Consider the following 24,501-nt stretch of genomic DNA (forward strand, 5'->3'; position numbering starts at 1 on the left):
AAATATCTAAATTATAGGACACTTCATCTGTATTCTCTTCTCATTCTCTTTTGACTTTGTTGTTTAAATTTAACTTAACCCATCTGGGGCGCCTGGGTGGCTCAGTGGGTTAAGCCGCTGCCTTCGGCTCGGGTCATGATCTCAGGGTCCTGGTATCAAGTCCCGCATCGGGCTCTGTGCTCAACAGGGAGCCTGCTTCCTCCTCTCTCTCTCTCTGCCTGCCTCTCTGCCTACTAGTGATCTCTGTCTGTCAAATAAATAAATAAAATCTTTAAAAAAATAAAAAAATAAAAAATAAATAAATTTAACTTAACCCATCTAAAAGGTATTTGGATATAGGATATAAGGTAAGGAATTTATCTTTCTTTGTTTTTCAAATGGCTAACTATGCCAGCATAATGCGCCATCATTTCACCATGAGCTTGAAATGTCCTTTATTTCAAACACTAAACACTCAGACACAGTTCCACTTACGCAATTTTCTACTTCTTCTCATCAATATAGACGTCTCTTCTGGAGCTAATGCCATATCACTTTAATTATGACAATTTTAATGGTTTTTTAAATATCCCGTTACACATGGCTTCCTACTCATTTCATTATTTTCTTTTAAAATATTTTCTTGGCTTTTTCTGTCTGATGATTCTTTCACCTGAACCTTAGAATCATTCAGTCAAGAGTCAAAAAACAAAAATAACTTTTGAGGTTTTGCTTGGAATCACACTGAATTTATAGATTAATCCCTAAAGAACTTGCTTCTTTATAGTATTAGGTCTTTCTATTCATTAACATAGTATTTTTTTAATTAATTCCTCTCTCTTAATATAAGAATGTATTCTTAAAATTTCCAGTTATTTTCTATTTTGCACAGCTATTGTGAATAAGATTTTTAAATTATATTTTTCAATTGGTTATTTCTGGCATAAGAGAAAGCTGTTAATTTTGAATACATATTTTTAAACTGGTCATCTTAATAAACTTTCATCTTAAATCCAGTATTTTCTTCCGTCAATTCTTTTGAATATTTAAGACCATCTAACAAATAACAATCATTTTAGTTTTCCTTTCTAATATTTTTCCTGCTTGTTTTTCTTGTCTTATTACATTGGCTAGGACTTCCAGAAATGATGTAAGTAACAAAGATAATAATTGGCATTCTGATCTCTTACTCAGCAGGGAGGCAGACACTGAAGTATGTCTAGGTCAGCACTAGAACTCCTGCCCAAGCATCATGGCCCAGAGACCTGATGCAAAATTAAAGTTCAAAGCAAAGAGAAGAGAGCAGCTCCTACACACTTTACAAAATGAACAAATGCCTCTGAGAAACAAATAAGATACTGGATAATAAAAAAGACCAAATGAAGACAATGCTAATATTTCCTAGAAAAATATGACTTGACAGGGAGAGGATTAGAATGGAGATGGTCAGATGTCAGACTTTTCCTGGGTCCTGCAGAGAAAGAGTACCAAAGCACAGTGGCCACGGAGCCCAGCGGGCAGCCAGCAGCTGATTTCCCAGCTCTGTGCTTCCTCTGACTCTCTCCAGAGGAGGGAGATACATTCTCTCACGTATACATTAACCTCCCCTTTCCCCAGCTGGGCCCATTTCCCCTCCTGAGAGACACCTTCTGAGACTATCCAGAGGGAAGCTGTCCACTTGGCCTTCAGATGTGACTGGCTTTCACTTCCTCCCTGGCATAATTTTCAAGATGCAATGACACCTCACTATCCAAATCTGGCCACCTGACTCCTAACTCCTAACTCCATAAAATTGCCAAAAAAAACTTCTATTCAATCAAAACAAACTGCTCTGGGAGAAGTGTGATTACAGAATTTCCTTCAGCACCTGTCTCTATCATACAACAGTGAGGATCTTGGTCATTTGGTCTCCAAGTAGCAGGGAGACTTGAAACATGAGCTTAACTGCAGGAGGGTGGCACCCCTAATCAGATACGCTAACAGCATTAAGAGGGACAGGAAGGGAGGAGGCAGGAAAATGATGAAATGGAGATCAATATTCCCAACAGCTAGAGAACATTTGTGGGACTTGTTAAAAGCCCAATTCTCTGAGGGCAGGACAGTGCTTTAACATAGATCCTAATAAAAACCCAGAGGCATCAAATTATTATGTTCCATTCTCTTCACTTAGAAGGGACCAGGCACTACCCTGAGGAAGTATTTTTTTTTTTTAATGCATGAGAACAGCAAAGAACATTAATTTTTATTTATTTATTGTTTAAGTAAACTCTATGCCCAACGTGGGGCTCGAACTCACAACCCCGAGATCAAGATTCACATGCTCTATCAACTAAGCCAGCCAGGTGTCTTTGAAGAGGTATTTTTCATCAAAAGAATTTAAAGTCCTTTCGTTTTAGAGGGTACATTTTTCAGGAGTTTGGAAGGGGTCCTTCGGAAAGGAAGGGATTAACATTTATCACGTGCCAAGTGTATGTTCAGCAGTTTGTGTAATCTATCAAATTTAAGATGCACAGTAACCTTGAAACCTCATATTACATACCAGAGAAATGTGGCTAAGAATTGCCGTATGACTCAGCACCTGCACTTCTGGGTATATATCCCCAAAGGATTAAAAGGACTGCAACAGATTATCTGCTCACAATAGCCCAAAGGTGGAAATAACCCAACGGATGCCCGTCGGCAGATGAGTAGATTGAAAAATATGGCATATCCATACAATGGAGTATCACCCCACCTTCAAATGCACCAAGATGGACAGACCTCAAAGACATTATGCTGAGTGCAATAAGCCAGTCACAAAAAATGACAAATACGATTCCACAATTCATAGTCAAATTCATAGAGACAGAAAGTAGCATAGCAGTTGTTGGGGGCTATGGGGAAGGGGACCATGGAGTTAGTGTTTAACAGGGATATAGTTTCATGCTGGGAAGATAAAAAAGGTCTGGAGATGGACGGTGGTGACAGTTGCACCACAGCGGGAACCTACGCAATGCCACTGAGCTGTATGCTGATCAAAAAAATAAACTTTCAGTTACGTATGCATGCGGGCCATTTCAAAACAAATTAATTAAAAAGGAAGAAAGGAAGAAATAGCAAACTGGCTCAAGGCAATGAGGAGAACTTGCCCAACTGGTATGCAGTGAAGGCAGAACTCAAACACCATCTGGGCAAATCCAGAACCTGCCCCTCCATCACCATCACACCGCCCAAGGACCTGCCCTGCGTCTAAGGCCGTCCTTGCACAAAGGGGATTTCCTGTCAATGCCCTGGTTCTGCCCTCCAGGAACCGACTCTCTAGAACCTGGGGTGTCTTAACATTGCCTGTGACAGGCCAGGATCGAAGGGATCAGAACCTGGAGAGGGGCAGGGAAAAAAAAAAACCAAACAGGTGGCGGGGGCTCTCCTTTGACCACAGAGATGAGAGGCAACAACCAACAGGATGCTCTCTACAGTGTACCCTTCCCCACCAGCCTCCGCTCCCCACTCCCCTTCCTTCTAGACTCTTCCTATGCCTGTTAGGCTCAAAATGCTTCTTTCTCATTTTTTTTTTTTTTAATACCCTAAAATACTGATTGACTTGTAAATTCTAAAGCATGCCAGACTCTTATTTACCAGATCCCACATGCCTCAATCCATTTATGCAAGCCTCTCATCTGGCTGGACGCCTACTCCTGCCGTCCACCCCACAATCTGAGGACTCTAGGGTGAAGCCCTGACCCACCTTCAAGCTTTGGCAGAAGTCTTCCCTGACCCTCTCAGGCAGATTTTAAAGATTTCTTCTCAGTTGCCCCTGAATCTTAGTGTGGGGATTACCGTGTTATAGGGTAAGCTTTAGTTGGTCTCCCCAGTAGCCTGCAAATTTCTGGAGAACAGGGACCATAGCTGCAGCTCTAAAGCCTAGACGGGTACCTACCATGTGGCGTAACAAACATCAGCTGAACAGATGAATGAACAGGGTTTTCTTAGGGGAAACCACAGAACTAATTAACTTTGTTGAAGTGACCACATCCTCGTTATCACCCTCCAGCGGCCCACATGAATGCAGCCTCAGCCGCCCAACACAACACCATCAGTTCTCGGATGCGGCAGGTGCTCATCTCCATTACACCAGAAACACCCAGAAAGCAAATGATGACGCCACCTGAAATCCAGCGCACATCCTGAAACCACGTTCACGTGCCTGATGTCCCCTCGCCTGGTGACAGAGGCCCAGCAACATGCCACCAGATGACAAGGACCTGAGTCTGCATCTGGCCTTGTATTAGCTGGGTGGCCTTGGGCAAGTCACTTAACCTCTCTGTTCTGCGATTTCCTCCTGGGAAGCAGGAGGACGTTTTCCACCCTGTGCATCTTACAGTGTGGAAAGGAGGGTACCAGGAGAGAGCAGCTGTGTGTAAAGGCTCTGTAACTATCAGTGCAGAAGGTAATTATCTGACCTATGGCATTGGGGGCGGCAGGCAGGAGGTGCCCATCTGAGGCAGGAATGATGGACTGGCCCAGGAGATTTCTGGTACTCAGCCAGGAGTTCCCTGGCAGGCTAAAGAGCTTCTACCAAGTTCCCTCCCTGGCACAGGGCAATGACCTGCCCACCCCACTGTAAAGCAGAATGAAGGATAGTCCCAAAGGGCAGCAAAAATGGGACTCACTCTGGGCCATGGGGTGAGACAAGAACCAGTCTAGAGGGGGCAGAGACAGATATGGCAGCCAACCAGGACAGTGAACCCTGGCTTCCTGGAGTAGGCCTGATTTCAGGTCTTCTGTCCCACAGAGATGAACACCCCTGTCCTTGTCACATCAGATGCCTGCATGCAGGGCTAGGAAAGCATACTCAAAACCAAGCTCTCACATCATGGATCAAGGTAAGTGTGACTAAGAGCCAGCGAACAAGCAGACTGGCCTCAAAATAAAACCCGAGAGTCAAACCACAATGACATACTCCCATCCCCCCCTCCCCACCCCCACTCCCCGGATGGCTGTGATCAAAACAACAGACAATAACAAGTGTTGGCAAGGGTATGGAGAAATTGGAGGCTTCCTACACTGCCGGTGGGAAAGGAAAATGGTGCCACTGGCAAAGTTTGGCAGGTCCTTGGAAAGTTAAAGATAGAATTAGCATAAACCCCAGCACTCCCTCTCTTGGATAGAGACCCGAGACAAATGAAAACATATGTGCAGACACAAATTCTATCCACCAATGAACATTATATCATTCACAACAGCCGCAGAGTAGAAACAACCCAAATGCCATCAACCAGTCGATGGATAAGCAAAACACAGTCTATCTCTACAACACACCATTCCTCAGCCATAAAAAAGAATGATGGGGGGGAAAAAAAAAAAAGAATGAAGGGCTGATTCACACTACGACAGGACGACCTTGAAAACATTCTGCTAAACACAAGAAGCCAGACACAAAAAGCCACATGGTATGTGATTCTGTTTATGCGAAATATCCCAATCCACAGAACCAGAGAACCAATTGTCTGGCATAAGCTGTGGGTTGGGGGGAGCTGGTAATTGGTATGGAGTTTCTTTTGGGGGTGGCGAGAATGTTCTGACATCAGATGGTAGTGTTGGTTGCACAATTCTATGAATATCCTGAAAACCACTGAATTGTACACTTGAAAAGACTAAGTTTTATGGCCCATAAACTACACACACACACAAACACACACACACACATTTAGAGAGTTGATATAGTTTGTGCAAACTGACATATAAATAATGAAGGCAAGAAGGAAGGAAGGAAGCCTGAACCAATGAGACCTTGCCACTCAGCATCTCTTCTGGATGAAATTCCTCAGAACAAGCAGAATGGACAGGCAGGTTTTTATGCAAACTGCCTTCAGGACAAAGAGAATGAAAAAAGGCAAGGGTCAAGTCTATCCATGAGGAGGGAACAGAATCAGGAAAATGGCATTTTCTGGCACTCCCACGGATGGAAAACCTAATGGCTAGAGGCCACCTTTACCTGGCAAGGAGACAATGGAAATTGGGGCTTTATGTCATAGAAACAAACGTTGCGCAGAACACGGTCTTGGGATCATCTGACTCTCAGAACGGAGACATGAAAGTCATATGCCTGTTCACTCCAGCCAAAGGCAACAGGAATATCATTGAATAAAAACTTTCTGTCCCCCTAAAGAAGAGAATCTATTTCCTTTTTATCAGCTTTTCCAGTCCGTCTTTCTAAGGCGAAGAGGCCTCGCCATTTAATGAAAACCCCAGTTTTACCACAAAGAGGAATGATACCTTTTCCAGCTAGTCTCTAGAAAGGAAGTTTTTCATAGAGATGAGCTTTCCATGGTGGAAGTTTCTTTGCGAGGAGAGAGAGGAAACTTCTGCCAGCACTCACTGCTGGTAGTAAGTGAAAATGCACATAAGACAGGCTAATACAGAGAGAAGTATGTCCCATGGGAGACAGGGCTCAGCATCCGTCTCCGTCCCATCCCCGAGGTCACCCATCTCCTGGGCGTTGGTCTCCCTGCGGCAAAATGAAAAGACAAGCAATAAACAATCCCTAAGTCCCACACACGGGCCTCACCTGGAGCTCCCAGTCAGGTGTTGCACCATCATCCAGCCCCCAGGAACAAAGATTTTGGTGTTCAAATTTTACCTGTCCTTGCAGCCAGCCATTATTTAAAAGTAACTTTTTCGGGCACCTGGTTGGCTCAGTCATTAAGCGTCTGCACTCGGCTCAGATCGTAATCCCAGGGTCCCGGGATCAAGCCCCGCATCAGGCTCCCTGCTCATGGGGGAGTCTGCTTCTCCCTCTCCCACTCCCCCTGTTTGTGTTCCCTCTCTCGCTGCCCCTCTCTGTGTCAAAAAAATACATAAAATCTTTTAAAGAATAAAATAAAATGAAAGCACCTTTTTCCTAACTAAACAAATGGGCCTTTTTGTAGAATACAAGGGAGAGAATGATCAGGTATCTTAAATTTCCCACTAAACAGGATATAAAATTCAGCAAAGCAAATCCTCCTTTTCCAAAGAAAGGTGGAAACTATGTTTCCTGGGGCCGGGGGCGGGGGGGTTCTCCAATAACAGAGCGAAATGCTTCCAGCAAGAACAGAAATTTGGGTGATGGAGAAGCTGTGCTACCATAATTTCCAAAAAAAAAAAAAAAAATGCTGACCCCTTTGATCTAATCTCGATGAAAGAAGGTGAGGCCTATAGATGACGAAATGTGGACAGGATTGTTGAAGTCAATCGCTACAAAACAAATACTTTAGGGTCCAGGCATCATGATAAAAAGTTTTCACTGTCAAAACACAAAACTAGGTTTTAGGGCCGACCCCCACCCGCCACATAACCTCAAATGCATCATCCCACTGAATCCTTCCTGCAACCCTATCAGGCAAGAAAGTCTGATCCAGGCCCTTCGGACGATGGACAAAACCAAGACAGGATTGCAGGGCAAACCTGCCTGAGCAAATGAACACCCAGCAGAGTCTCTTCCAGAATCCAAGGCTCCTGATCCCCAGCTCTGTGAAGACAAGTTGTCAAGAAGTGCAGGCCTCAAATTCTTTCCACTCCACCGCATGCTTCTCCTTGGATCCTCTCCATCAAGGAAAATGCAACGTGCAGAACAGCAATCCCCAAATGGTCGGGTTTTCCTCCCTGTCCTTGCTCCTCCTCAAACGATGCCATATGCCTGGGGTGTTTCCCAATCACACGGGTGAAGAGCTGAGCCCGGTGAACCTCGAGAGGGGTCATGCCAAAGTGAGTCAGAGAAATGAGGAAAGATGAGGCTCAGACAAGGGCAAGACGAGCTTTGAAGCAGCTTGCGTGACGGGACACGGCACCATCAGGCCCCGCACAGAAGAGAGCTCCTGGGCCTCCCAGAAGCACGGTTAAGTTCAGCTCATGAACACATGGCATCAGTTACGCCTCTCCATCACTATTGCTTCTTCCTCTCCCTCTGCCTCTCCCCTTACTCGTGTGCTCTCTCTCTCTCTCTCTCAAATACATTAATTTTTTAAAGATTTTATTTATTTATTTATTTGGCAGCGGAGAGAGACAGCAAGAACTGTTAACACAAGCAGGGGGAATGGGAGAGGGAGAAGCAGACTCCCCGATGAGCAGGGAGCCCAATGCGAGGCTCCATCCCACGACCCTGGGATCACGACCTGAGCTGAAGGCAAATACTTAATGACTGAGCCTCCCAGGCTCCCCTAAATTAAAAAAAAATTTTTTTTAAGTAAATAAATGAAAGTTGGATCAAAGAGCAATAGTGATAGAGCTTGAACACCAACATCTTTCTGTTTCAAGGAGATGGATATTAGCTCAATGCCTGATGGCAAACTCTTGGTGGGGGCTGCATCTAGAGCATCTGTGAAGCACCTGGCCCAACGCTGGGCACAGAGCGGCATTCGTAAACACACTTTTTATCTCTTACAAAGCAAATAGCACTCCTCTATTCTGTGACCTGCAGGGGCTGTCCGCCCAGAGCCTGGATTAAAATCCCAGTCCTAACACTTGAAAGCTCAGTGCCTTTATGCAAGTCTCCTGGCTTTTCTGGGATTCCCATTCATTTCCTCATTTATGGCATGAGCAGAAGCCCATCCATCTTCAGGACTGATGGAAGAAGTAGAAATGGCAGGCATAGGGCTGGGCTGGCATCAGTGTTCCCTGGTACCAATGACCTGCTCCCTCTCAGTTACCCCACATTCTTCTAACCATCTCAAGTGCAAAAGACAGCCATGCTGCTCCACCCTGGGAATTCCTGCGGGGGCGGGGAGTGGGGGGGCAGGGTCCAGAGACAGCGGCTGAGTCATTTAGTTTCTCAGCTCATACGAGGACAAGAGAAGTCAATGCAAGCCCCTTGGAGGAACAGTGATGTTCATCCGGGTTTACCTGAGACCATCCTGGTTGATCCTGTTGTCCTGGGGTGACAATCAGGAGCACCCCGTCTTGCTGCCAAACGTGCATTCATCTGGACAAACACCAGAATGCCCGTCCCAGTCATAGGGCTGAAGCCCCTCCAGCGCTGTCAAATGCACTGACAACACAACACCAATACTGGGCTTGAGCTGCAACAATCTGGCAGGTCTGCATGTAAAATTCTAAAGCAAAAATGACATTTCTTCCCAAATACCAATGTCGCACCCCCTTCCCTTGGGCTCAGTATCCCCAAAATATCTGTCAACCCCTCAGGACGTGATTTGCTAACTAAACTGCCTTCATCCCTTCACGATGGATTTGTTCCGTCTGCTTTTTGACCCCCATGATTTTGTAGCTAATGAATCCAGGCAAGAAATAAATAAACAATAAATAATAAAGACTCCCAGCTGGGTGCAAGCAGCAGGAAATGTGCATGTCAAAGAAAAAGCAGCTGTTTTTCTCTGCCAGAACTGGCCAATAATGGATCAGAGACCGGCACTGTCATCTCTGAGGGGTCTAACACAGTCCCTTTATTCGATGTCTAATACAGGTGACTCACCATGCCTGCCCAGAGAAGAGAGAGCTCAGCAGTCTACCCGGACTCTCTCACCACACTCTCTGCGTGTTGGGGCCCCTATGACTAATGCCCTCCTTCGGTAGAACACCCCCTGGGGAAGAATTTGTCGCCAATGCTGCCAGAGGAGTGACCCCAGGCTGGGCTCGTGCGCTCGATGAGCTGAGGGGAAAGAGGAATTTGTGCAGGGAAAGGAACGCAAACCTCCTTGCTGAGCCTGCAGGGAATCCCCACGAGACACAGAGGGGCCCGCGGATCCAAAAGCACAGCCACGACCAAGTATCAAGTTGGCCTCGTCTGAATTCCTATTTGGCTGAAAATTCAAATCTGGACAAGAGTTATTGACTCGATGAGCTGTTTCCTGGTGACATCGCTTTGCATCTGTGGGGCGGCGTATGTTTTCAAGAAATTTGAGACCCAATTTTTCCAGTGATTATTTGGAGGAGAGAAAGGAATTGAAAAGTAAAATTTTAAATTTCTATATGAGAAGCCATTTTAGAGGGTTTCAGAGAGAGAGAGAGAGAGACAGTCATTATTCCTGCTAGGATCAGAACACAATGTCCATTACAAGGGCTTGAAGACAACACAAGCCTTGAACTCACCAAGTGGCAGCAAAGAGAGGTGAGCCATCTGGAATCAGCTCACACGTGACTGCACCCATGGAGCCGGAGAGACGAACAGCTCATCAACACACCCACTGACACCTCGAGAGGCAGGCAGACCTTAGATTATGCAGATGGATTAAACAGATAATACAGATTTATCTAGATGCATTGACTAGATAGAACAGATGATGATAAATCACATACAGAGATGAGAGAGGAGATACACAAGAGACAGACAGACAGAGATATTAGACAGACACGTAATAGATTAGATAGGCAGACAGACTGATCAGTCGATTCACACATGTGCCAGGTGTGACTAATCACTAATCACTTACAAGTTGTGGTACAAACCACCTCACTGACTTTGCACATAACTCCACCAACATGTCCGCACATTACGGACGTGGGAACAGACCATCTAGAACTAAGGGATCACATGATCCCACTCATGCAGCGCGTCCTAGAAAGGACTAAACGGAGGTTTTTGGCCCCGTGGAGCTCTCTCGCCCCTCCCTGCTGTGTCACCCTCTGAAGCACGGTCCAGTCAATTTCACCCAGCTGGCAGACAGAGGCGGGGACAGAAAATCTGAATGGTTGCCTTAAAAGTCTATGATTCTATGTTATTACTAGGCTCTTTTGATTTTTCCCTCAGGCTCCCCACAAGGAAGGATTCCAGTTCTGACCTATCATTAGAGGGAGATTAGGTCATAAACACCACTGATTCAACCTAAAAAGACAGTAGGGTTTTCTCAGGGAAACCAGCACAGCAGGTGGCCCACAGGGCTGGGGACATCAGTACACACAGCAGCTCCAGCCTGACTTCAGCACTCCCCCAGCTCCCACCTCCCACCCCACTTCCTCCAAGTGCTAACCAGTGCCCTATGAAGGCGTTAGCCAAGTACACCCTCCCAGGACACCAAGGACAGCAACTGAAGCAGGAGACCCCTTTTGGTGACCTTAGCTCAGCACCATCCCATTTCTTTAATTTTTTTTTTTTTTTTTTTTTTTTGTTGGGGGTAAGGGGAGGCACAAGAGAGTAGCAGGCCCAGGGAAAAGCAGGCTCCCCACTGAGCAAGGACCCTGATAGGGGATTCGATCCCAGGACTCTGGGATCATAACCTGAGCTGAAGACAGACGTTTGGCCAAGTGAGCCACCCAGGTGCCCTTCCTGTTTGATCAGCTTCTAGAAGCCACCTATAGAATCCATACACCCCAGGCCCGTGACAGTTCAATCCTCACCCCCCTTCACAAAGAGGACAGGCGATAGCAGGGAGCAGAGGGCAGAGGGCATCTCTGTGTTTCAGAAAACCTTGACAGAGGGCACCTGGGTGGCTCAGTCTGTTAAGTTTCTACCTTCAGCTCAGGTCATGATCCCAGGGTCCTGGGATCCAGGCCCACATGGGGCTCCTTGCTCTCCGGGGAACCTGCTTCTCTTTCTGCCTCTCCCCACACTCACACTCACTTTCTCTTGCAAAAATAAATAAAATAAAATAGAAAACCTTGACAGATACTCAGTTTCAGCTGAACACCAACTGCTGGAACAAGATCCCTAGATCCATAGCTTTTAACCCTGGCCATTACCAGGAAGTTTTAAAAAACTAATGCTCAGGCCACCTAGAATAGTTTAGTCAGAGGTTCTGATCTCTGAAGTTTGTGGAAACTTCCCAGGGGAGTCTAGTGTGCAGTCAAGGTTTAGAACTACTGCCCTGGCTCCCCCCAAAATTCCCTTCCCTGGAGAGGCAGCCTCAGCCAGAGCCCCAGTCCGCCCCCCACACCCTCTCTATCATTAGGGGAACATTTAGTCACATTCAAAGAAAGCTGCCTCCCAAATGGGTTGACCAGAAAGAACTCTAATTTCCACTCACTGTAATTACCCTATATCATGACCATGGCAGTTAGGACGGCCTAAAATCAAGAAATTTGGGTAAATGGCTTCACCCAACAAGAGCAGGAAGTTAGAGGCAGAGCTCTCAAACCCAAAGAAATAATCATTTTCCAAGAAAAAAAAAAAAAAAAGCAGGAGGTCTTCTCCAAGAGGACAAAGGGGCAAGCAGCCCAAATGGAGTGATCCGAGGCCAGAAACTATGAATGGTAGGTAGGAAAACGCAAACACCTAGGCCAGCCACTCCTTAAGACAGGAATCTGTCCCTTTAAAACACTGTGTGTCATTAATTTTGCAAATGAGGACAGAGTATTTACCTATTATGGGCTTTCAGGAAAAGCCAAGCAAAGCCGTGGAAACCTAGACAGGGAAAAGGACATGGGTGCTCTGTCCCAGTTCCTGTCTTGAAGAGAGGAAGAGAGGATACAAAAACCACCCCAAACTTCCAGTGCGGTTAGGAGTTTTCTTCAATGACTAAGTGGGTATGTCCCTGCTTATTAAACGTCCTCTTCCTCTACAACTCCTCTGTGCAGGGAGCAGTCACGTGGCTGGGTAGGGAAGGGAAGCGATGGGGAAGGCAATATGGAATGGGGTGGTTTCCGAACTGTGCTTCCCCAAACCCTAGGATTCCCCAGAGGCAGAAGGGCTGTCAAGACGGGGAGCACAGTGAGAAAGCGGGTGAGGACCTGGGCTCTCGCACAGCCCAGTGTTCCAGCCAGAGCAGCTCTGCCTTCAATAGCCTTTATCTGCCAGGTGGTGGGGAGCAGCGGCGGGGAGGGCTGCCCAGGTAGGATTTTACATGAGAAGAAGGGTCCCAGGACAACAATGTTAAGCTACGAAGGTAGAAGGAGCAATGCAGTCCAGATTTTGGTCCAGACTTACTGGGCCCTTGATCAGGCAGCCAGCAGAAGCAGTGTCCATACAGCCTAGGTGCCCTATATGAATGGCCAGGGCATGATCCGTGCCTTCCAGAAGTCTCTGCCCGGCTTACTGAGCCAGGACCTAGAACAAGGGTGTCCTCAGACACGTATGTGTCATGCAGGCCCTAACGTAGCCACATGGAACCCTGATGCCACAGGATACTGACCACTGAGCCTATCCCTCACCATCTGGAGACTGGGAAGAACTTGCTGGCACTCAACATTTCCACTTCCCCGGCTACCACTCCTGGCTCTCGCTGTCACTGCGGGCAAGAGGATTGACGGGAAGCTCCCAAAAGTCTGAACAGCCCACTCTATGGGAAGTCAGAGAATAGGCTCCGGGAGCATCAGAAGACTGAGATACCCCAAACTCTGAGGATTGCTGCCACATGTCATGGCATAAGGCCTACAGTCCCAAAGAGAAATAGCCCTGCTTCTGGAGGGCCCTAACCCTAAACCCCGAGGGCAATGACGCTGGCTGATTGAGCCCAACCCAACAGCCTCCTTTATGAAAACAGCACTTAGTAAAGTGGGTATGTGGACCTTCGGGAAGAGCTGAGTCATCTCTCAGGATGCTTCACCTTTTCCCTCCCCTCCTCCATCCTGCTCAACAGCTTATAGTAGGTGATCAACCCAAAACACTGCAGGGAGTAGACACATTGTTCCAATCATGCCGTTCCTGGCTGGGACTTACATGGCGCCACCTGGGTAGGCCCAGTCCCATGCGATCTGCTCACAGAGTGAGCTCGCCCACAGGGGCCTGGGGAGATGTGAGCAGAAGACAGGAGGAGCCTTCACCGACAGCGCATCGGCTAACGTGGCTTTCTAATCGCCAGGCCACGGGCAGATTCTGTGGCCGTGACTTTGGTCCTGGACTTTGAAACTTCAGTCTGATGTGGCCGGCCTTATTTGTAAACACTTTCCAACCCGAGTCAAATGAATGGTGCAAAGGGAATAATCAAAGTATCAATTACAGACAATTCATATTATAGTGCGTGTATGTTCACACATGTGTCCTCATCAGAAGCAGGGAGCAAACCCACACGCCACATGGATGAAGAAATGACAAGCAGGAAATGTACCACAGCGACACCCCAAGCCACGTCTCCTGAGGAAAGCCTGGCCAGCGGAGCCGTGGGAAGCCACCTCGCCTTTCTGTCAGGCCTCCCGCCTCCACAGCCAAGACTGCAGAAAGGACGGAGACGGACCTGCCCCAGGGACGTCGGGGAACGGCTGCTGCCTCTCTCACAGCAGTCAGAGCTGCTCCTCAAACAGCTCAGACCCTGTGCGCCTAGAGCAAGCTCTCTCACAGGACAACCGCCTGACAGTGCAACCCCGCCTCCTCCTTCAAGAATGATCCAGACAGAGGGAGAAGAGGGAGCAGTCCCTGATCAAGACCTTAGTTAGGCCTGGAGCAACTGGGGCTCTCCCCTCCTGCCTCCCTCCCCCAACTGCCGTGCTGGCTGACAGCAGACACGGGGGTCACTGCGGGAGACAGCTGCTTTCATCAAAACAGCCACAAAGGACATCAGACACGCTAACCCCACCCCAGGATTATCAGTCCTCTGGCAGCATGCTCAGATGAAGTGTGAAACCAAGTCGCCTTAGAGTCTCCATTCACTTATTCATTCATTCATTCATTCAACAAGAAGTGTCCATGAACACCTGGAGGGGCAGGGACACACTGCTGAGTGCATGGGGAGGACTGAAATGAAAGGGGCAGGAGCCTTGGCCAAACTATAAACCAGGATGGATGCCCTGAGGCCATGGGATAAAAACCCAAGGTCTGCAGAGAAGCCCCTGTGGATTATGGTGAAGGGGGCTGAGCAGGGGCTCTGGGACAGAGTTAACACCCAGCTGGGCCTCCAGGGTTAACAAAGCTTCCTGGAGGCAAAGAAAAGAATTAAGGGCATCCCTGGCTGAAGTGACAATGTGAGTCCAGACCTGGGCAGCAGGACAAGTTCACATCTTGGAGGGCTCTGCTGCCAGAGCTGAGTTCCCGGGCAGAAGGGAACCACTGAGGGCTTCACCGGAGGGAGATGGTACTTATCCCCACTGTGCCAAAGAGCCCAGCATGCAAGGACACATGCAGGCTACAGAGACAGGATCGCAGAGGCAGTGGGGAGGCCAGACCTGCAGGTGTGTTTTCCACGCCCACCACCCACACCAACGCAGAGGATAAGTGTCCACGAAGAATGCCCTTCCCCCCATCGGGGGCCTCATGTTTCCTGTCTATAAAATGGACGTAACCATTCCCATCTGCTTCCTGGAGATGCTGGGGTCTTCCCTCTGATGATCATAAAGCTCCTGGGGAGGCCAGCAGCACTCCCCCCATGATGCAAAGCCAATCTCTGCGCCCCTGCCCCTGGGCTGGAAGGGGCTCACAGGGCACGTCTGGAAGCCCCGCCCACCCATCGCTGGATGGAAAGGGCAAAGTTGCCGGCACCGAGTGCCCCTTACAAAGATCTCCTTGTGCCATTCTCAATGGGAGGCTCTGTCTGATGGCAATAATATTATTTTCTGCTGCTGACGTGTCACCTCCCTTTTTAAACTTGGACGGCTCAGCTACATTTTCCACCTTGGGCAGCGCCAATGCAGACAGACCTGAGAAGCACACGGCAATGCAGAGAGATGGGAGCAAGATGCATGTGGACCGGGGGCACTGATTTACTTCGATGGCTTATTTCTGCAAGTGTTCACTGCAGTCTTTTCAAGTGCCCTGAGCACTTCCGATTGGCCTCCAGACTCACTGAAAATCAAGCTATGATCTCATTGAAGGAGGAGGTCGAAGGTACCAAACAAAGTCACATGAAGCAGCTAGCTCTTCCTCTTGTCCAAACTGTCTCTGTAAAGTGTGCCCATGCCAGGGGACTCATTCGAAACCACTGCAAAATGTATGACCAGCAAGCAGAAAAAACCCTGACTTCCTCACCTGTATCATTCCCACTTCCTAAGCGAAGGGTAGGCCGGTGGGCATTCAATAGAGGTCAGTAACCACCGGTGCTTATTTGCAAGGTAGTTACTATTTTTGTCAGGCTATAAAAGCAGTGGAGTTTGGGGTGTGACAACTCTGACTACATCCCCACAACCACTTTCACTCTTTGGGGTTTGCTCATTAAATTCCCTTACTCTTTGCCCTGAGTTGCATGCATCATAAGCCTTACATTAAAACATGATCACAGGGGCGCCTGGGTGGCTCAGTGGCTCAGTGGGTTAAGGCCTCTGCCTTCGGCTCGGGTTATGATCCCAGGGTTCCGGGATCGAGCCCCGCATGCGGGCGGGGGGGGGAGGGGGGCTCTCTGCTCAGCGGGGAGCCTGCTTCCTCCTCTCTCTCTCTGCCTGCCTCTCTGCCTACATGTAATCTGTCTGTCAAATAAATAAATAAAATCTTTAAAAAAAACAAAAACAAAAACATGATCACATTCTGCCCAATTGAGGAGGGCAGACAGTCCCAGTCCAGCTCCTCACCTTCCCTTCATTCTGACCTGCCATAAGGACATCTGCTGACGGTTCTCAGCCCCCAGGCCAGGGGCAGGACTGGTGGAGCCGTCCCTTGTTCCTGCTCAGAAGGAGCCCACCCAGAAGGAAGGGAAAAGAACCCCAGAGCTGCTGAGGAGGAAGGTCAGAGAAAAAGTCAGGGCATCGGCAAGAAGGGATGTGCCCTGGCTCGTGGTGAAGGTGGCGGAGGATGGAAAAGCAGAGAAGAGACAAGAAGCAGAAAGAGGGACAAAAATGGGTCGAGTATAAGGAGCAAAAGGCACATTCGGGCATGCAGGAGAGGAGGAAACAGAATGATGGGGTCTTTCAAGCAAGGCTGAGAGAAAACAGGGGTTTTACACATCTGCTGCGCAAAGTGTGTTTGATCAGAGGCAAACGGTCTCTGAGCTCAGTGAATCACCAAATGTGGGAGCGGAAAGGGACATCCGAGGTCCTCTGGCACAAATCCTTCATGTGCAGATGAGCAGCCCTGCCAAGGAAGGTGACTTGCCCATGGTCACACAGCAACTTAATGCTGGACGGATCCCAGAATGTCAGACTCCAGGTTGGGGACATTTCCACCAGGAAGTGCTCCTGCCTAGCCATCCCTCCAGTGAGAGCCGTCACTGGCTACTCACTCGGGAAATATTACCTGTGGCTTCTTAACACTCTGTGACCAACGTGAGGGCCTACAGGGGCCTCAGATGAACTCCAAACGGAGGCAGATTATAACCTTGATGTGGCTCTGGAGGCTGACACCCAAGCAGTCTGTGCTTCTCAAAGTGGCTCTGCAGCCAACCCGAGGACGGGCAGCCATGCCTACTGGCACCAGGTGAAGCCTAACAGACGCCACTGACAAAATGGCAGCCTTCTGCAGGAGATCAGGATCCTGAGGTGTGTACAGGGGATCCCCTCACCTCTTGAGAATGGCGCCCGTTAGGTTAGAAGGTCATGTGTGCAGCAAAAAAAATAAGTAATAAGATTTAAATCTGCAGGCTCTGTCCTTAGAGAGCTGAACCAACAGAGAACGGTCCCTCATCCTTCAGGCTCTCTGGAGACTGGGACAAGGACTGAGAGAAGATCCCGGAATGCACGATTTAAAATGTAGGGGAACTCAAACTACAGAGGGATGGCAGGGTAACATTCACCTAAGTGGTAAGGTAGAAAAGAGGAAGTGAGAGACTAAACCATGAAGTTACAGAGGCAACGACCATCATTCTGAAAAATAAGCAGTAAAATGGGTTTCTCTAAAGCATAAAATAGCAAAGTTCTTCCTACTTTGACCCTCTTCTGAACTGAATTATAAGTTTTGAAGATAGACTATATATTTACTTTCACTCTCAGAGAAACTTGTTTTTTACCTATGTGTCTGAAGGGCCACTGTGTAGCTTGCCCACCTCCTCAAAAAAAAAAAAAAGATCTGTTACAGGGACACAGGAGACACACTGGAAATTGACATGCTACAAGCAAACTCTTAACATGCGTGCTATGATTCCAGGAAACAGACTTTAGATTTAGATGAAGGAAAAGCATGAATTCTTTGGAGCAATGCATGAAGGACACCCAGCTATTGGTGCTGGCAGTTTTTATATCTAAATGACAATAATATCTGTGCGTCCCTCTCCAAGCAGGACTGTTCAATTCCATTTATGTCAAAGCCAGGCCATTTCCCCCGTCTGATTTTCTCAGCAGTAGAATGAAGACTGCTACTTCAACATTTCATTTACCGCCCATCTTCACTCCAGGAAGATAAACCCTCAGGAACTCCTTAAAAACCAAAATCAAATACTTTGGAGCAAAAGCTCAAAACAGATAGCTTTGACAATTACTCCAAAGGCTATGTCTTTAAAATGACCACAATCAAATCATATTTTCAGGTTCAGGAAGACAAAAGTTCAAGCAGAAAATCAAGAAGTCATTCCTTCTATCCTACCAAGATTCTCTAGAACCATAACCTCCAGTTCACCTGGACAACTCCGAGTTGGACATGAAAATGAGGACAAGGACACCAAGATAGATGGCTGCCCCACCCCACCCCCTTCCATAGGAAATCAATCCACTGCTCAGTCCAGCAAATTTCAGAAGGAAAGAACCAAACAACAAAGACTCGTTTTCAAATGATAATGGCTCCCAAGCTCTAAGATTATTTTTCGTAAGCTCTCTTACTGATCATGGTGGTTCCCCCAGCCAGGGCGGCCTTGGTGCCTTGAAAGAAGTCATCGGCTGACGTCATTCCTTGGTCAGGCATCTGGAAGCGGGTATGGACATCAATCCCCCCAGGGATCACCATCCTAGAATGGGCTTCGATGGTCTTCACTCCTCCTGGCACAATCAGGTTTTCCCCTATTTGCCTAAATAAAAAGGATGGATGTTAACAGCTATAAATGAACCATCCCCAGATCAAACAGCATCTGACAGACATTTCATGAAGCCAGCAACCATCCTCCCCTAGGTTCTGTAGACTTTTTGGATTATTGTCCATTTTCATAATATGTGCGCTTCCCAGTCCCAAAGTCCAACTAAGAGGCAAAGCAGAGCAGACTAGAAAACAAAATTTAAATAAATCACCAGAAGCCCTGATCAAAGAGGTTTAGTTGCCAGAAAACCCCTAAGATCAAAGGATAATAAGACCCCAAAATATCTACAGAAAAGGCCATAACACTTTCTCTGTAACAGACATAGTTGAACTTATTATCACACAGCAATTCTCTCCAGGCCTGGCTGCAGGTTACAAACATTTATTTTCAACCCTAAGAAAGCAGGGGTGCAAAGGCAGTAGGAGAACAAAGCAAAAGAAAAACAAAACAAAAAAAGTGAACATGATGATTACAGCTATTTAAAAATCTGGAAGCATGCACTCACCAACCCAGATACTAAGGACAGAATAACTGATATTACGTTGGAGGACATGGATTCATTTTCAATTTTTAAAAAACATCTGGGCTACATCTTCCTACCAGGTTTGTTTGTTTGTTTGTTTGTTTTTCCCCCGAAGGAAAAAGTAATCAAGGAGTCGATAAAGTTCTAAAACAAGTTAGTGTTAACAAAAATAGCTCTCAGGCTTGCTCACTTCTAGGCCAGTATCATGCTGCCTTCTAATTGGGGGAAAATGGAACATGAAAGTCATGGTATTTGAGAGCCTGGAACGGAGAATGTCACAAGCAAACACACATGGAGAAAACATTAAATGAGGAAACGTTAAAACCTATTTTAGGTTCATAAATCAGGGTGTGAGTTTCCAGGCAACAGATACATCCACTCCAGTTTTCCACTCCTCTGGACTTTGCTGCTAGCACTTGATGAATGCTGCTTATTTAAAAGATGTCATTTGCTACAGTGTTTGTCTTTAAACAGATGTGTTCCTTCTCCAGGGCCCTGTGAGCTGTCCCATTGCAGAGGGCAGGATACTGGTATATACTCAGCTCACTTAACCCTCTGTTGGTTCTCTTCTGCGCACAATACACAATAAACACAAGGGCAGTCTTACTTGTGTTTGTTGCCACTTATAGAATGAAACCTACCACGCCCTCAGGATGAGGCAGTACTTTGTTACTTGGTGAATTGTTAATTTGGTGTCCATTGGCCCCCCGCAACTTGGATTCTTAATTAAGAAAGCAGATGTGTTATCTTGGTAGAAGAGGCTGTAACACTCCATTTGTGTTTTAGATTGGGCAATCTACCAAAACAACTACAGTCTAGGAAAACCTTTAATATATTCAATAGATAATAAACCAAGCATTTGAACTTGAACAAGATACTGTGTCACCTCAGTTAAAATAGTAAATTACATAACACATAAGGAAATGGGTGTGCATTTAATTGTGTCTTTGAATTCCCTAAATGTGAATTTTCAAGTTCACTACTTACCACCAATCAAAATGAGCTTCAACAGACCTTAAGTTAGTCAGTCTCTGAAGTCTCCAAAGTTTGATCCTATGTACGTGAACTTAAGTAATGCTTAGGAATACGGGGAAGGTACACAAATTCGTCTCTATAATGAGTTCTACTTACTTGATCAACCCATCTTCCATGTATATGTCTGCATAAAATGACTGGTCATCATTAACAATTTTACCTCCTTTGATCAGAAGACGATCGCTCTGAAACAAAGAAAGTAGTAAGGTCACAATTCATACCTGACCTATAAGAAACACTGGTAGTACTAACTAAGACAATGAGCTAAAGACACATTTTTCACTATTCAAAAGATGCTCAAAATGAGTCAATTTTGGAAAGGTTCAGTGACAAAGGGGAACCTGATGGACAACTTATTCATCACTTGATGAGTCAGAACCTACTGGCAAAAGCTCAAAGCTTATCCTGGGTTTAAAAACAAAACAAAACAAAAACTATCCCTTTCCACTTAAAGAAAAGAGAGAAAATGAAAGAAGACACAACAATCTCCTTTAAAGAGCAATGAAAACATTTCAGATAAAGAAGACAATATTTTTTAAATGGCTTTAGGCTAAACGTCACTTAAAAAAAAAAATACACCCACATGTAGGGAAGTCAATTCTTGGCAAGGCTCATGTGGGGGAAAAATTAACCAAGACTGTTGTCATGGGATACACTACACAAACACACTTGGTTCAACCATTGCAAAGTTTCATTTCAATACATTCTTTATATTTGCTTTTTATCTTTGAGGTAAATCACAGAGATCGTTACAGACGGGGGGAAACACCATTCAAATACACACCATTTTAACTACCAAGTTGTTAAGAAAAAGGTAGAGTTCTGCGATCAAGTAGATGAAATGGCAAGTTCCAAAATCTATACCGTTGATGCACTTGTGTTTTAATTATTGAAGAATATGTGTCTATGACCAGCAGCACGTGAGGGCCAGAAACGCAACAGAAATGTTACATTATGACTCATCTCTATCCCAAATGCTGTTGCTGGAGTGGGATATCATGGTGTGTGTTCAGTGGAGATGCACCTGTATTCTTCCAGACTGGGCTACAAGTTGAACCACGGATGCTCTCTTAATATACAAAACACTTTAAAGGATGGCAATCACTTGATAACCATTAACTTAAAATTCAGTTACAAACCCAATATTCTTACTTATGTGCTTATCGCTCACCAAAACAAGAAAATTATAGCAAATCTTTAAAAACTATGAGTGGTGGCGGAAGGAATGAATGAATAAATAAATAAGTAAAAAAAATAGATATGAACTGCCAGACACCTAGGGGAAAAAGATACTTTTACACATAAATGCACACACAGCCAGGTACAGAAAGTATTTATTTCCCTAACATAATGAAAAACAGTAAAATCATTTTAATTTTGCACCGTAGGGTCCTTCATCTGCTATAGACTTCGGAAACTCAAATGGAAATAAACAGTCAACAGTAATTTCTGCACTTGTGTTAGGTAAATGTCAAGACCTTTACAAACTGCTGTCATGTATCCAAAGTCACCAAAGCCTCAAAACTCATCTGTGAGGTGGGTGGGGCCAGATTCTTATTACTATTACAGGTAAACAGATGAAGGCTGACAGGTCAAGCCACTTGCTCAAGGTCACCTGCTCCAGTGGCCTTTTCTATCTATAATGATCTTCCTTCTTTCCCCCAGTCTCCAGCTCTAACAGGATAAATCTCGCCTAGGAGAAGCCTTGCCCTTCACTACCAGCGCCCTTAGTCACTGCAGTACCTGTCCCAGTCATCACTGCGAATCCCACAGCCAATATCATGCTAAGAAAAAAAAAAAAAAGAGAGAGAGAGAGAGAAAGACATCACAGCCCGTCCACTCTAGTGCCTTCCAGAAGGCTTCTTACATAAGATGCTGGCCATGATGATGGAGGGAGGGAAACCATGCTATAGGTCCCAAGATAATGCAACCAGATTTTTAAGGGTAGAGGGGGCGCTCTTTAAAAACAAAACAAACAAACAAAAAAAGGTCTTGTTTGCTTCTTAAAATTTTTTTCTCCCCACACTGTCAAAATGAAATTCTTTTTCATTCACGAAGACAACAAATTTGAGGCTTGCAACAAATCTGCTCCCCACCCCCACTCCTTAGACTCCTTCCTCTGGAGCAGGGAAAACATAACATGGGGTCAGTGCCCCTGAGCCCAGCCCTTTCGGATCTTGGGTCTTCCGCCTTCCAGAAAAAGCCAGTTACCTCCCCCCCAGCCCCCCTCCCCCGCTGTAGCACAGCTAGGCTCATCCCATTAAGTCCTCCCGAGCACACGCCCCCTCCCCTGTGCATTTGTTTCCACGTCTCTCTCCTGCGGATGGGTGTGCCCTTTTGCATCCAGAGGAAGCCGGGGTGTCCGTGGCTAAGGAGGAAACCAGAGCGAAAGCGCGCCCTCAAATCCAGCCCTAAACACATCTTGAGTTTACCAGGATTCTTTCGGTCTCTGCCTCAGCCCTGCGCTCTACCCAGCAATCAACTGCCCAATTCCAATTGCATATCATTATATAACAATGAATTTCGCTCGCGTTCCTCCCTCCCCGGGATTTTATTCGTGTATGTAGAGAACTAGGACTGGTGAAATTTTTTCCCAGTGGAAGATGGAAAGAGGGTGGGGGCAGGAGAGCGGTGAAAGCAAAAACGGGTGGTTCAGCACTGAAGCATCGCAAATTCATCGTTTAGATGGTTTTTATTTTCCCCCCCTCATGACTTACAAACTAACCACCCCAGGCCCCAGAACCGCGCCGACACCTCCGGCCGCTGCGATCATTGTCTGGCCGAGGCCAGGCCGGGCCATCTGCTCCGCACGTCGCGCAGCGCCATTACCTCCGCGAGCCCGGCTCTGCGCGGTCCCCAACGCCCACCCTCCCAGCCCGCTTTGTATGCGCCAACACAGGCGCCTCCTTGACTGCAGAAGGGACAGAAAGACACAAGAGAGCGAGTTCAGAGCCCTGTCTCGGTTCCAGCCCCAGCGAGGGCGAGGAAGCCGAGAGGGACACCAAAACCCAGCCCCTGATCAACAAAAAGCCCACGCCTGGCCCCCCACCCTCCCCTGCTCATCACCGCGTCCCTGTTTTTCCTTCCCGTTTCCACATCATCCCGGTACTCCGTGCCCTTTCCAGCATCCCTCCGCTGTCATTACGCCTCCGGGCTGAACCCCGCTCGTTTTTCTAAGAAGCCGGAGGAAGGCTCCAGAAAGCCTTTATGGTGGGGGCGGGAGGCACAGGGAGAATCCATTTCTCCATCTCCCCCATCCAGCTCCCGGAGTCCAGCCTCGCAGCACGCAGCCCGGAGAACAATATCCGAGCTTCAACCATGCATATGCAATCTGGCATCCATTTGCTTACACCCCGCAGGCCAGCACTGCAGCATCTCGCGCTGACAATAAAAGGATACAGCGGCTCTGGCGCGCTACCTAAGACGTCCTTTAATGCACTTACGCTCCTATTTTAATGCCTTGCAAACCACGTAGCTTACAGTTCTCTATGATTGCTTCTCCCACCACTCCGATCACCTTCTTTAGCAACAGGAAAAAAAGAAAAGAAAAAAGAAAAGTTGTGTTCCTCTTCCTCCCCCTCCTTTTAAAAAATTCCTCAGATGTTCTTTGCCACAAAAGGTTGCTGGCCGACGGCAGATTTCCCAAGTACCAAACTCACCGTGATGCGTGGAATATTTTTCTTCCCCTGATAAGACATCTCTCTCCTGAGAAAAAAATAATTTCAAGAGGATAGCTGTAAAAGCAAAAATTGCCAGGAAAGAGATGGTTTTTTTGTTTTGTTTTGTTTTGTTTTTTTGCAGGATTGAAAAAGATGCAACTGCTTAGCTGGTCTTGCTGATAGCAGATTTCAGGAACGTAAAGGATAAATGCAATCCTCTGTCTCTCTTTCTTCCTCTGCTCCAACACAGCCCCAGCTAGGGCGGAAAAAAAAGAAAGAGAGAGAGAGAACAGGAGGGAAAGGGGTGGAAATAAACTACAGCAATAAAAGCCTCGGTTCAAGTCGGCCACCGCGGCGCATGCGCCGCCAGCCACTCCCTTTCCTCTCAGGCAAAAGCCATCCGCTTCGAGAGAGACGAGCCCTGATTGGCCTCAATCGTGGGATATGCAAATGAGCGCAGGCGGGGAGGGGAGCGGCGCGAGAGCGCGAAATGCTGCAGTGTGTCGCCGAGGGCGGCGGTCGATGCGTGCGCCCGAGCGGGGAGCGCGCCTTTCGCGCCCTTTCTTTAGGCCGGAGCACTGGGGACTGTGGCTGGCAGCCG

At 46.9% G+C, this 24,501-nt stretch overlaps 1 protein-coding gene across 2 annotated transcripts in view; it reads right to left on the bottom strand.

The window, feature by feature from the left end:
* Positions 1–24,501, bottom strand: part of DPYSL2 (dihydropyrimidinase like 2) — a 124,761-nt gene that overhangs the window by 43,508 nt on the left and 56,752 nt on the right. Inside the window, exons 1-3 of one of the 2 annotated variants that reach the window (XM_032332372.1) lie at positions 23,901–24,272; positions 20,338–20,426; positions 18,493–18,677 (exon numbers count right to left, since the gene is read on the bottom strand). In XM_032332372.1, the coding sequence (XP_032188263.1) occupies positions 18,493–18,677; positions 20,338–20,426; positions 23,901–23,939 (313 nt within the window). In that variant the 5' untranslated portion in view covers positions 23,940–24,272. Of the gene's footprint in view, positions 1–18,492; positions 18,678–20,337; positions 20,427–23,900; positions 24,273–24,501 lie in introns of those variants that run through there. The other variant, XM_032332371.1, reaches the window with a different exon arrangement.

Source organism: Mustela erminea, chromosome 2 (genome assembly GCF_009829155.1).
Source record: "Mustela erminea isolate mMusErm1 chromosome 2, mMusErm1.Pri, whole genome shotgun sequence".
Taxonomy (NCBI): Eukaryota; Metazoa; Chordata; class Mammalia; order Carnivora; family Mustelidae; genus Mustela; species Mustela erminea.